Below are 14730 nucleotides of genomic sequence, written 5' to 3'. Positions count from 1 at the left end.
GTTTTGTGCCAAAATAAACAAAGTCAAGGCCAGGCTGGGTGGAGCTTTGAGCAACCTGGTTTAGTGGAAGGTGTCCCTGCCCATGAAAGGGGACTGGAACTAGACGATCTTTAAAGTCCCTTCCAACCCAAACTGTTCTGTGATTCTGTCAAATAGTGATGTGGGTTTGGAGAGTCTCTTAATATAAGGGTAAGAAGTTATAGACTGGAGGTGGAAGAGAATTTTTTTTTGTAGATAGCATGAAGATACATGAAGATGTATGTCATAGCAAAGCTCTTTAATCACTTTTGAATTGCATTTTAATTAAGTCATCTTTACTCTGAAATGAGTGTGCTCTGTATCTACCAGTTTCTTATGCTCTTTGGTACTGATGTTTAGATTTCCAGGGGCATCCTCCTGGTTTTGTTTCATAATGCTGTTCTTCACATATACAAACTGTCATCAAAAATTAGTGTCGGTTGGGAGCTGCTGCGTGTCAGAAGCGGGGATGCTGCTGCTTTCCCCTGGAAGTAGATGGCAACTGCAGTACCACGAATGTGATTTAGCATTTCTTGAGTTTTATCACTTCATGAATGGCAAGCAGCATTGTATGTTAAAGGTTTCTTATGCCATCAGCTGTCTGTTTTGTGAGCTGTTGTTTGTCTTGAGTAATGTAAAACTCGGCAAATGCAGATGCTGTGGGATGAACAGAGGAACAAAGCGTGCTCCCTGTTCTGTTGCTGATGCTCCCTGGGAAGCAGCCTAGATCCACAGCATAATTGCAGGCATCACTGTATACCATGTAGATGCTGTGGTCAGGCAGCCCCTGCTCCAGGTCTCCTGTGCCTGGAAAAGCCAAGCTCATCCTTGCCCTGCCATGTCCCTGCTGTGAGCAGGCTTGACCCTTTGAAGGGGCCCTTTGGTCCCCAGCTCCTGCAGCTGTGTTCATGGTGGGTGAGTGAGCAGCCTGCGTCAAACTTAGGCTGTCTCTTTGTGGTCCAAACCCTCCATCTGTGGGTACCTACAGGCTGCCGGCAGCTGGGAGGAGTGCTCCTGAATTACCCTGACGTAGCTGACCAATGATAGGCCTGAAATTGGGTTGGTATGTTACTCATTTGTGCCTTACAGGAGAGTCAGGCATGTGGAAAGTAGAGAGGAGATGTTGCACTTTGTGTTTTGGTTAGATTCTGGATGAAAGGTGAAGTTGTGTTTATTTTTTTCAAGCTAAGCCTTACTATGCGCTTTGTAGTGTTTGCAGCAGCAACAGTTCACTACTGTATTTAAAAGGTACTTTGCCTAGCATCAGTTTTAGTGCTGCCCTGGTACTTGTACACAATATGAACATCTGATCTAGTTTTGGTAGGAAAGATACCTGTTCTGATTAGGTATCTACTTGCCTGAATGGTGCATCCAGTAGATAAGGGATATCTGTCCAGGTCAGAAGAGTGCCACTGCACCGCATCTAATGAGATGTCATGCCGGCTGCCTGCCCTGGAGCCAGCCCAAGGGCTCTGTAAGCTTGGGTTGTGTCAGTGCATGCATGACTGATTTGACACACGTTGAAAGTGTTAATTAGATGTAAATGGTGGGCTAGTGTGTGTGTAAAACCTATGATGTGTAAAAGAAGTACCTTAGAAGGAGTACCCATGTCACTTCATAGATGTATTTTTAGAGTAACTTGTATCCTGCTGTGCTGCTGGGGAAAAATAATCACATTTTTCTTCCTCAACCATTGGAGGTTCAGTCTATTACTGCTGGTTTTGCCTGGCAGTGGATTGGATTTCTTCAGAGTAGAAATTAGATTTTTCCTTCCCTTCTACTCTGTCTCTGTTTATACCAATTTGCTGCTGTCTGTGCACTGCAGTGAACGTGGTAACCTTTCCTTCCACACAATGCTTTGTTTGCTCTTCTCTAATAAACTGTATTTACATGTGGTGCTTTGTCTCTCACTTCTGGTGACAGCAGAGACAGTTAAGAAAATGTACTCCCTGTCCAAACTCACTCAGGAAGGAGCAAGTGAGGGCTTAACCTGGGCCATTTCAACCCATGCTGAATCAGAAGTGTGCTAATGCAGGTAAGGAGTGTGCGTAGCCCATGGGTAGCGCTTGCAGCTCTTAGAGGTTTGTGTCTAGTAACCACCTGGAAATTTGGGTATATAAGCAGATATGCTGGATTTTATTTATTTATTTCTTCCCCTAGCAGCCAGCTGCAAACTTAAAGGTTTGTCTGGGAATTACTAAGTTTTCACTGTATTTTATCTGGTCAGCTAGCCACAAGTGAGCTTGGGGGCTGTGTTATTCTAGGAACAACCAGCGAGATGATCTGTTTACAGCAGAGGGCAAATCCCATGGAGAGCATTGGAGGAAGAAGAGGTCCCTGAGGTTTGAGAGAGCTTGGTGGGAATTGGTGAATACAGCAGCAGCGGGGATGGGGTCGTCTCCCAGCAGACTTCAAGATTGCTGTGACGGAGGTGGCGAAGCTCATCATGCCAAAAGGGTCAGCTCAGGGACCACGGCAGTGGTGGGACATGCCTGAAGTGCTGCACAGCTTGGAAAACTAAGTGCTCTGAGATCTCTTTTCTTTTCTTTAGTGCTTTGTTGAAAAGCAGAGTCCAAATGCAAAATCCCATGACAGTGTCCCAGCTTGCACATTGCTCTTGACTAAGCTGAGCAACCACTGGGGCAGAGAGACAAACACAGCCCCAGTGCTTTAGGGTGCTTATCACCACTGTGAATTTCTGGTGTCCTGCATTTTACACTTCAAACTGTGTTGCCTGAGGTTTCTTCTGCTTAACTCATAGTATGGGTCTGGTTCATCTGAGTCTGATTGTTTTTCTCCATGTCGGGATAACGGAACATCTGGAAGGGTCCTTAAAGGGATAGAATTAAGAGTGTTGGGAAATATGAGGGAACTGTCAAAAATCATTCTGTTCGATTTTGGGTTTTTTTCTTAATATAATGTGAAACTGTGAATGTGAATCTAGAATCAGACTGTCTCCTCAGGGATTTTTTTCAGTGGGAATGCTGTTGCCCAGATTTGTGCTTTGTCCTGGCCATTTTCTCCATGGGATACTCCTTTATAATTACAGTCTTGGTGGTTCATTGACTAAAACTGGGTGGCAAGAGAAAATTGCAAGGGCACAAAAGCAGTTAGCTTGTGGTTTCTGATGGAACTAGCACTTAGGCTGCAGTATAAGAATTGCTTTGTGTTTTGGGACTGGAGGCAGGTGAGTGAATGCTAGAGAGTTGTTCAGGCAGTGTGATTTAACCTCTTTTCCCTCTTGATGTATTATTTGCAAATTACTTTGGTTTTCCTTTAAATAAAAGTATTTGCTGTTCATCCTTGTGCAAATATTCTATGAAAATAAATGTCAGCCTTTGAAGACAAACAAGAGGGTTTCTGAAAGCTGAAGCAGATGATGTATTACCAGTGCGCAAGCGTAAGGCCAATTGAGAAGTGACGGGATGCAGCGCATAGCCCCCTCATGGCAATGACAGCTCAGCAGTGGGGTTTGGAGGAGGTGAACTACACAGGGCCATGCGCTGTGGCAACATGAGCTGATGTTAACTCAGTGTTATTGTACTCCTCCCTGGTCTCGTGTCAGTATGTCCCATATCCTGTGGGCAGACTGCTCCTTTCACAGCAGCAGGTGGAGAGCATAAGATACGTGCAATACCTCATCTGCCTACAGCCTGACTCCAAAAACATCTTCCTTTCTGCTCCGCTTCCTGGGTTCTTCCAGGTGTACCTACTTCCATAGGAGGCAATGTAAATGACGTGCATCGGTTGAACTGCCATATAACTGTAGCGAATTAACTTGCTGATGTTTATATGCAGCTCCTTTTTGGCAAGACCACAGCTGCACTTAACAGAAGGGCCTCTCAGTGCTCTAGGATGGGTCTGCTTTTCCCTGGGAAGGATTGCTCAGATTTTCCCATTGCTTGAGCTTGTCCTTTGTCACTAAAACAGCCAATATAGCTGTTGTGGTTCTTATTCCCTTGGTTAATATTCTGAAAGTTTTCTCATGGGATTTCTAAACAACTCGGTAAGAGATCTTGTAGGTAAAACTGTGTGTGTGTGTCTGTGTCCCAAAGTCTCTAAGCAGGCAGATTTGCACAACCACACTCATCCTCTCATGGATTTCATTCATGCATGTTCTCACACCCATGCATTCTCTGGTACCAAGGTGTGTGTCCACATAGTCCGGCTAGGATCGTTTGTGTGACACACAGGATGAGTGTGACACACACTGCTGCATCCTCATCACGTCCCTGAGGATGTTCTTGGCAGGGAACAACAAACCAGTTTGAGGTTGCTTTTCGTACCCTTCAAGTGTTGATGCTTACAATTTTTTCTTTATTCTTTTTTCTCATCTGTTGTAGTTCTTAGGCAAACTTAATGAATTTCAGTTCTCTCTCTTCTTCCCTAGTAGTATTGATATTTTCTGACGCCAGTCCTGTTCTTCATCTTCTTGGTACCTTATCTGTAGGTCAGATTGTTCTTCCTCATTAAATGAATGTGCTATTCATTTAACTCATGCTCTGCCTGTCCTTCTGGTGCCTGCTTGTTTGCCTGCTTGCTCTCACACAAGTATACACTCGTACATGCACACTCTTTTACTTTGCCTTTGTTCATCACCAGTATTAATACTTCAGATATGAATCACTGCATGCAGACTTATGGAGTAATGTGTCTGGCCCCAGTACTGTTCATTCTATGCCAGAATGTGTTTCTGTGCATTAGCAGTGAGGTTACTTTGGGTCCATCAAGCAGCTGCCGGAAATGCATGCATCCCTTGTAAGAAGGGACATAGTTCACGCCAGCTCTCCCTGAATCAGGTTTGCAGACTGTGAGGCTACTGAACATTGATTTGGTCATTTCCGTAGCAGAAGGACATACAGGATAGGGTCCCAGAGGAGGATTTCTGTATGGTGTTTCCGCATTTCCCAGCCACAGGTATATGCTGTGCAACGAGCCTTATACGTTCAATTGTCTTGTGTTTGTGGTGCCTGTGGGGCTCAGGTTTTCATCACATGTGTGGTAAGACGGTTACTTTCAGGCTGGCTCATACTTACAGCGTGCAGAGCAGTTCTGCTACAGGGGTTGTCTGGGTTCAGTTTCTGCGCTTGTGATGTCCAGTGCTGTTGGGTGTCCATTGATGGCACAAAAATTTGTCCCACGTGTCCTGGGCATGTCTGATTTCACTGCCCAAGTACTGGAGGACTGCTTTGTATACAGGTTTCAACTTGCCCATATGATTGCTTCCCTAGGACCTAATGGAAATTAGGCATCAAAGTTGGATGCGCTGTGCAGAATAGAAATGCTGGGCAAGGAAGCAAAATCTTTTCCTTGCCTGTCTCCTTGCCCACACAAAATTTTCCAAGTAGAAAAAACAGATGTATCCTGGAGTTTTTTGTATTGATGGCAACTTCCATGATTTGTGTGTCTGGCAAGGGCTTTCTCCATGCTCCACAGAGTAGTTGAGGTGGAAACCTTTTCAGTGAGTGGGGAGCTGAAGCTTTCTTACTGTGATTTGCCACAAGTGGATGATTCTGATCTCTGTCTTGTAGTGATTTTGTTGGTAATTTATCATGTGAACTAGAGGGAAATTGTTGCAGCCTCAGAGGCCTCTCATGCCTGGGTGCATTGTGGCACCAGGGGGAGCATCAGCAGGGTACAGGGGTTCACCTTTTCTGGTGCTGGGGCAGAGCTGGGAAAAGGCTGACTGATAAATGCCTGCTAAAAATGGCAATGCTGAATCTTTTATCATCTAAAATTGATGCCAGAGATGTTGGAAAGTCAGGAGGCTGTCCTGATATGTAGAACATTTCAACAGAGATGTGATATTTCATATACACAGAGCGCCTGCTGATGTCACTTGAAAGTCATGCTCGCCCAGCTACAACAAGGATTATTATTTTTTGGTCTTCTCCAGCTTCTTTTACAGAAAAGGTCAAAAATTAATCGTATGCATGTGATAATTCAGAGGGGGAAAAAATAGATGCTAAACTATCTCTGAAGTTATTACCTTTCTCTACAGTGGATAACTCCATACACAGCAGTTATGTACTATGCACCAGTGACATAATAATATAACATTTTATTATTTGCACATCTCTTTCTGACTTCATATAAAGGTTGTTCTCTTGGTTATTTTTTTTAATCTGATACTAACCTAAGTAATGCAGTTGAAATGCTGAAGCCTTACGTATCCAATGCAGACTTCCCGTTCCTATGGCAACAAAACTTGTCCCGGTACTTAATGAAGGACTATTGGAGTGTGAGTAACTATGACTTTTAAGATTTGGAAAAACAAACAGAACAGCTTTGTATTTGAAGATTAAAGAAATAAAACGGAAGTGACCTCTTTGCATAGAATTTAAAAAATCACCTAGGCTTGGGATACTTCATTAGTACGAATAAAACCATATTAATGTCATAAGGAGCTCCGTTTTAATCTAGTTTTGCGAATTAAAATGTAAAAGCCTTTTGTAGCAAGTGAGAGTCTTTGAGGGTTCCCCCCCACCCCCTTTCTTTTCCAGAGCTGCTGTGTTTGTGGTTAAGCTAATGTAAATTGGGATTGCCTTGCAACAGATATGGTTTTCATATGTGTTGGGAAAAATCCATTGATAGTATTTGTCATTGGCTGAAAAGGGGAGGGGAAAATGCATGATGTTTAACTCTACATTTGATCTACAAGCTAGCTCCTGGTCAGCTAGATTAAATCTGTTTTACACTGATACATGCTAAACAAGCTACAGATGAGAGAGTGAATGAAGGAGTAGCTGTCATCTCTTCCTCTTATTTTATAGCTTTTCAATTACAATTTTAACAGCCATTAAATTCTAATTTAAAACAACCATAGGAAACATCCCAAGGAAAAGCAATAATGCTGACAACAATGTATCATGAATGTTTACGAGCCTGTGTTTCTGTATCAGCATGCCGATAAGTACTACACAACTTGTGGCAGGTTTATTGTGCTTAATTATTCATTTGTAGAAGTGAATGTGAGCGAATGGGAAATATGAAATAGGGGCTTCTGTAGCAATCTTACTGGCAGAAAAATTGTTCAACTATATTTCCCCAAGGCAGTCCAATTTTTCTGCTATTTCTTCTGTGATTTTTTTTATGTTGTTGCTTACTTTGTGGGTTTTTAAAGCTGTGATTCTGATATATTTCTCTTCATTTCTGAGGACTGAATAACAGTAGCCAGAACTCAGGGTTTAAGAAAGCTTAACAGATCTACTGAGCTCACTTATTACAAGGCAGCTGAGACGACCAAGAATGCCAGTGATTCTAGTAAATTGCCTCATGGCAAAAGGGAGGATGAGGAACAGGATAGGAGAGGTGGAAGGCTGGCTCCTTTGAAAGTTGATCAAGATTAGTTATTGCGAAAACAAAAAGCAAACCAGAAACAACCCACTCGGCAAAATCCAGCTTGGAAACAGCCGAGTTGTTGCATATTAAACTGTGGGCAGGTGGCATCCCATATGAGCTGGGAGCCCGTACCCTGCTGAGAGCTGTGCTCTTCTGCCTCCCAGCAAACTGATTGGAAGGTTACACGGCATCCCGAGAAGTGGGAAAAGGCTCAACCCAAAATCTTTGGGTTGTGCTTTACCCTTCATTCCCTTTTAAAAATAAGTATCTTACCATTGGGTAAAATACTTCTCTAGGCAGAGACTGAAGAAAAGCTGACAATGAAGATACAGCAGATCTGCAGGAGATGTAATAGGTGTATGGAAGTTGCAGTGTTTGTGCCACAGGCAGCGCGTAATGGGATTCGCTGTAGCTGCAATGGTACTTGAAGCCTAAATACAGGAGGAAACAAGATTTATGTGATTGTGCACAACTTTGGTCAAAGGTCTTGAAGGACATTAGCTCTCTGAGAGCTTGGTAAAGAGATGCTCTGTGGATGCCTTTGCTGGAGGGGGGCTAATGCATTTGCTTGTGCTCTGTGTTTCAGGGATAGAGCTCTGTCCTCCTGGGCACCGGTTCATGATCACCATGGCGGCGAGCTTCATTGAAATGGCTGGGCAGTTCCTCATGCCAGGGCTGGCTGCCCTCTGCAGGGACTGGCAGGTCCTCCAGGCAATTATCATCTGTCCTTTCCTGCTAATGCTGCTTTACTGGGTGTAAGTATTTCTTCCTCCTGTCTTGACAAAGACAACATGAGCTCCCGGTGTTCGACCTGGGAGGTGTTTCACTGTTGGAAGGTGTGCATGCTTTACAAAATGTACGAGTCTTTCCCTTTGTTCTTCCATTCACCTTTTGCAAAGATCTGACTTTGCAATAAAAATAAGTTTATAATTTGCTGTAGCACTCACATAGGTTACGTGCTGCGACATGGTGGGAACTCAGGAGAACGTCCTCTTTCAACAGCAAAGTTGTACTTTGCTATTATTCAGTCTGTCACTTGCCCTTTGAAGATGGAAACAATTCTTGAGAGGATGCATCTCAGCTGAGCCGTTGTCAGACTGTGTCTGCACAGCTACATTTTCCCTTAAAACCTGTATTGTTGTTCTGGGCTGTCACTGTTGGTTTCTTTGGCAAGGGTTAACCAAAGCTAGGTTCAAAATAACATATGTCAGCTCTTGAACAAGCGCACTTGGATGTCTTGTGTGCATGAGGTAGCCAGCCCTGAACTAGACTGCCTGCTTGGTTTTGCCCAGATTAGCCCATGCTGTGCCAAACCTTGTCTGGACACTGGGGCAGTGTCCACCAGGCAGTGGCTTGGGATTGTTCCCACAACAAATCCTCCTCTCCTGCTCCTCTCTGCCTGCTGCACAGGCAGCACTGCAGCATTGGTACAGCTATTCTGAGAGAAGTGGAGTGGCTTTTGCCTTGGGGGTGGTGCCAGGTCCATTCCCACCAGGACTTTATCAACCTTCCCAAAAAAATTCCTTTGTTATTCTGTCTTAATAGTGACACTCAGTGGCAGCAAAAACAAAAGAGGCTTATGAGAGCAGTGTTGTGCGAAGCCAGAACAGTAAAAGCACACTAGATTGTTCATTTTAAAGGTAACACTTTGTGTGTACTGTGTGGGGCCAAGCTGCCAGTTGTAATGCCTGACAAGTTACAACATGTAAAAACTTGTTACAGTCCTAAGAATTTTTGTCAGTTATCCGTTTTTTCTGCTAGCACATGAGTGCCTTACAGAGTTCTTCTGTGTTCATGGTGGTAACCCTCTGGGGATTTCTTCTCTTATCCTCAAGGCAGGCATGCCACAGCTTGGGCTGAAGGCAAAATGTGGCACACAGGAGAAAGTCACAAGTCCTTTGCAAGATAATGTTTTGGTTTGGTTTTCCTCCTCTCCTCCCATTTTCCAACACATAGCATCTAAAGAGTCTCATCTTGTCAGTGTTAATCTTTATGATGAGTAACCACAAGTGTTCTTGTTAATGTGCTGTTCTCCCAAACCTGCCATATGTTATATATGTGCAAGCACGTGGAGGTCTGCTCTAAAAGCTCCTGCTTGGATGCCTGCCAGCTGAAATGATTTGTATCCACCACTGAATAGAACCCAATATCAAACAGATACTTGTGTCCAAAAGGACAGTGCAATAGCATGAAGACACCTAACAAATGCGGTAGATGACATGGGCAGCAGTAACCCCTCAGCAGTCTTCTGGAGGTGGCACGTTTTCCAGGTGGCTGAGTCAGGGTCTTGTACATTCCTGTTGGGAGGTTGTCTCTGGCTGACATTGAAAGCAATAGGAAATGCTAACATTTGTTTCCTAATCTGCAAGGGCTTTTTTGCTTTTTGGGTGGATGGGACAGGCAGACCAAGCAAATAGATCCCCTGTATATAATGTGTGATATGACAGCTTGATAAGCAGTGGTAATAGCCAAAGTAACAGGATTTGTGTTGCCCGGTGTTCTTGCATTTGCAGAAATGAACTCTGGTTAGGATGCCTGTTTAATTATACTGTCGGTACAGTATGCACTCTTCTCTTAGGCTTTTCTTTTCCATCTGTTGCATGTTCTCTAGAAAGTGCTGCTATTTTATTACCTCTTCCCTTTCTGCCCCTCCCCTCTTCCCCCAGCATTGTGTTGGGGAACAGAGTGTGGACCCGCAGCATATGTTACAGATGAAGAAAGAAAACTGACTTGTAATAAGAGAACTAGAAAATTGCACTGCTCGTTAATTCCCCATCATGTGCCCAAAGCAGTGAGTTCAATAACAGATGCTGTGATTGCCCCTGTCCTGCCTCCTCCTTACTCTCTTTACTTCCATCTCTCTGCAAAGAGCTGTTTGCCCCTCCTGGCTGGGGCTTAACCCTTTCCCACCTATAGATTTGCTCTGCTCCTGACCATGTGCACATCAGAAGCTATATATACCTCCTTCATTCTAACCAAAACTGAAGAATTGGGAAGGGGTGGCCAGTTCTCTTCTGGTACTGTTAGGTAGGATTTAAGTGTTCAAAAACTGTGTAGATGAGGCCCTCAGTGATATGGTTTAGTGGTGGTCTTGGCAGTCCTGGGGTAATGGTTGGACTTGATCTTAAAGGTCTTTTCCAAACTAGCTGATTCTATGATTTACCCTGACAAGACACAAATTTGTAATAACTAGGCTTGTTGCCCTGGGAAAGACCTCTAATTGACACACTACACCCTTTTATGATGCTGTGGTTTAAGCCCAGCCAGCAACCCAGAACCATGCAGCTGCTTGCTCACTCCCCACCCCTTTCCTTCCCCCCCCCACCTCCTCCCCCGACTCCCAGAGGGATGGAGAGAAGAATCGAAAGAATGCAACTCCCACAGGTTGAGATAAGAACAGTCCAGTAACCACGGTATAGCACAAACCACTACTGCTACCACAAATAATAATAATGATATGGGAAATAACAAGGGAAGAGAATACAACCGCTCACCACCCACCGACCGATACCTAGCCTGACCCAAGTAGCGATCCTGCCTTTCTGGGTAACTGCCCCCAGTTTATATACTGGGCATGACGTGCTGTGGTATGGAATACCTCTTTGGTCAGTTTGGGTCAGGTGTCCTGTCGCTGCTTCCCCGGCTTCCCCTCCTCCCTGGCAGAGCATGAGACTCACAAAGTCCTTGGTCAGAGTAAACATTACTGAGCAGCAGCTAAAAAACACTGGTGTTATCAGCGCTGTTCCCAGGCTGAAAGTCAAAAACACAGCACTGCACCAGCTCCTAAGACTGAGAAAAATGACTGCTACTGCTGAAGCCAGGACACGTGAGCATGAGTTTGGTCCGCATCTGGACAGGATCATAGTTCTCCTTCCAGCTAGTTGTGGTACCTTCCTGGTCTCCTTCTGTCTGTCAAGGATTCTTCTCTGCTCTTTGGATTTCTTAGGCTTAGGGTCTTTTTTCCCTCCACCCACCTGTCCTCTGTTCTTCTGTTGGACTGCAAAAGGCTGGTGCTTTCCTTGCTGATGGAGGAAGTAGAAGATTATCAACCAGGTGCCTGCAGTCACCTCAGCTTGATGATCTGAGCAGATGCCTGCCCTTGGCAGAAAGCTCTCTTAGCTTCATTCAACTAGTATTTAATGCCAGGTGGTGACCAAATTCCTGTGCAGAAGTTCACAGAGGCCAGGGGTTTGGTTTTTAAGTTTGGGATAGTGTTCCATTCAGCAACAGAAGGTGCAACAGTAGGTGCATAAAAATGACCCTTGGCAGCAGCGTCCACGCTACACAAGTGAGCTCAGGCACTTGCACCCAGATGGGGTGGCCAACATTTCTGCTTGCCATGCCTGATAACCTGGGCTCAAAGTAGGCCAGGAGTTTTTAAAGATCCTTAATTGTACCTCTCACTGCTCACACAGGGTAATGGAGCAGTGAAAGGTGTGAGGCTTCAGCACTTCCAGTTTGAGAAACCTGCTTGAGTTGGAAGGTAGAGATGGCATTTGTCTCCACAATGCCCATCCCTGCAGCTCTCTTCCTTTCCCTAAGAGTGGGTGCTTTGCCATGGGGTTTGTTGCTTGGTAAGGGGACCATTCAGAAGCACAGCTTTTTAGGCTGATGGCTGAGGCTGTCCCCTTTCTGGAGCCAAGCACCAGGAAATTCTGCATTCAAAGAATTCTTAATATTTCAAGAAATGCTTTTGCAGTGCAGGACTTGCTACAGGAGGATATGCCAAAGCATTCATGCAGCACCAGTGGCAGTAAATAAGCTGTCAAGCTGCATGGCTGTTATATACTTTTATTGCCTGATAACATGTGGATAGCAGTCTGCTTGACTTCCCTCCATTGTGGGTCTTTTTCCCCCTTTTTCAAAAAAATCATACTTTCTCTGGGATGGAGGTTTCACTAAGCTGTCTTCCAAATTGCATCAGCCTTAAAAGCATCATAATGATGGAATTGCCTGGTCCACTGCTTAGAAGTATAAGAACTGAGGTAGCATCCACAGTAAAGGTCAGTAAGTAGATAAATTTGTCCTTAGAAAGGTTTTTTTTTTTTGGAAAATGAGGCCTGCACAATAAAGAAAAATATGCTTGGAGTCAACTGAAAGTTTTTATATCTGTAGAAGTATGGGAGGTTTTGGTTGTTGAAGATCTACGTATTTGTTTTGGTTTTGTATTAAAATAAACTCATGTTAAAGGAAGACTAATCAGTTAAGCTAATGAATCAGGTGAATATCAGCACTTGAAGGAAATGCAGATGGAAAATAAACTTTATCTTATAACACTGTGTGCACATGTGTATTTTTAAGGCAACTCCACTAACATAACATTGTCTTTATCTTGAGAAACTTAGAGCAACAACTGGTTGTTGTCTGGAGTATGCACAATACTGACCCATATAAAAGAATGGCTTAAAGTCTGCATGTGTGGGAAAAGATCTTTATGTGTTTAAAAATTTAAATATCTGTTCCATTATAATCCTAAAATGTAATTCCTCTCTTTCCTCTCCCTGTCTTTACAAAAGAATCCAAATCACTTCTGTCAGCTATTTTCATTCTTTGGTCTGAATTGCCGTGTGTTAACTGCATATCTCATTCATACTCTTCTTGGCAGCAAGTGTCTATTGCAGACAGTGCTGCCTCCTCCCAGTTCTTTCAGAATCGTATTAACAGGCAAAATGCCTCTAATACATTATAAAATTCTAATATGTCCTATTTCTATGTGGCAGGACAGTTCCTGTATCATTTGTGAATCAGTGTAAAAGAAAATGCCGTTAATTTGCACATTCTAAATTTGTTTTCCCTCTTGTTTCATAAGTGATTCTTCTTTTTTGAAAATAATTACATAGCTCATGAATAGTTAAATGAGCAGCTACACATTATCAGTTCTTCCTCTGACAAAAACTTGGAAGCAGCCCTGACCTGTTTTCCATCTTTGAAGTATTTTCCCAGAGTCCCTTCGGTGGCTGATGGCTACGCAACAGTTTGAGGCATCCAAGGAGCTGATCCTTCAGTTCACACACAAGAATAGGATGAACGCAGAAAGTGACATCAAAGGAGTGGTGCCTGGTGAGTAGGACAGACAGACAACCTCAAATCCCCCCACTCTTCTCAAAAGGCTGCACGTGACATTGCTGACCATAATTAAACAATCTATTTACTGCCTGTGAAATCATCCCATTCATTCATTCATTCATTTTGCTTTTGTTGAAAAACCATTCCAAACTCCAGCAGTGTTTAAAATTACTCAGCCTGTTGAACAGTCCTAGTTAATTGCACTTTCATCTTGCACTGCCATATGTTTTTAGAGACATCTCTTGAAGAATTTTGCCACAGTTACCCAATGCGCCTTCAGCCCTGTGTGCCTCTGGAAACTATGTTTTAAGGAAGCTGCTCACTGGGATCCTGCCCATTATACAGCACCTACTCTGTGGGTTTGGAGAAGCAGCAGCACTTGAACCCCCAATTCCAAAGTGCCCCCTATGACAAACCTAAAACATGTTACAGTTTCTCTTAAAAGCCTTGCTCCAAGAGCCATTTTGCTTTCCTCTCCTGCATCATCTGAGTGATGCTGTTCTGGGGATCGAGGAGGCCTGCAAGCAGCAGCAGTAGGGTGCAGGTTTTGGTTGAGAGTCTTAATTACCAGTTCCTTGGTTTACTGATGCTTTTAGAAAGAGGTGATTTGTCTTCACTCTGGGGTTGTCACTGAAATAGCCGATTTGTCTTGTCACTGGGATTGTCACTGAAATAGCCATGGTGCGTTTGTGCAGGGTGCTTTGCAGAAGAGACTGTGTGAGTTTGTCCCTAATTACTGCAAAGGTGAAGAGCTTCTGCATCTTCATCTCACTGGTGCAGCTGTCACGTTTGCTTTGGGCTCCCCTCTTCCTTCTCACAGACCTGATGGTGCCCATAAGCACCCATTTTGTGCTGTCACTTGCGATCTGTATCAAACTACCCACCAGTCAGAAAACAGTGGACATGTTTCTTTTCTCCCTCACTTTTTCAAGCCCTACTTCCTCTGACCCCAGGGGCAACAGGGAGATGTCACCCAGTAGCTTTGCCCATGGGCAGGAGTGATGTTTCCTGCGCTTGGCTTGATACTCACTGTCAAAGGTCTCAAGCTACAGGGGTAACTGTGGCATCAGTCAGCACTGGGACAGATTTCATCTAGAATAGAAAAGTGTCACCATTAGCATCAGTGCCTAACAGATGAGGCAGTCTTCATCACTGAGGGGTGAAAAAGTCGTGTGATTTGGGTCTGTGGTCTTCAAACCCAGGTCACTGCACTGATTTCTGATGCAGTTGGCATATTGATGTTAATTAGCCACAGCATGGCTTTGCTATGTTAAATGCCATTTTTTTGGTAAAGTTGTGAAAAGC

General features: G+C 43.9%; 1 protein-coding gene across 2 annotated transcripts in view; it reads left to right on the top strand.

Annotated features, from left to right (window-relative positions):
• The window catches only part of SLC22A23 (solute carrier family 22 member 23), a 110186-nt gene that overhangs the window by 67593 nt on the left and 27863 nt on the right, over positions 1-14730 (top strand). For both annotated transcript variants that reach the window (XM_062617803.1, XM_062617804.1), the window contains exons 4-5: positions 7946-8114; positions 13292-13419. In XM_062617803.1, coding sequence (XP_062473787.1) covers positions 7946-8114; positions 13292-13419 — 297 coding nt within the window. The remainder of the gene's footprint in view (positions 1-7945; positions 8115-13291; positions 13420-14730) is intronic.

The sequence above is a fragment of the Pezoporus occidentalis genome, unplaced genomic scaffold, assembly GCF_034315485.1.
Source record: "Pezoporus occidentalis ecotype Australia unplaced genomic scaffold, CSIRO_AGI_Poc_V1 ctg2, whole genome shotgun sequence".
NCBI classification, from domain to species: Eukaryota; Metazoa; Chordata; class Aves; order Psittaciformes; family Psittacidae; genus Pezoporus; species Pezoporus occidentalis.
Note: the sequence above shows the minus strand (reverse complement) of the source record. Positions and strands in the feature narration are given on the sequence as shown.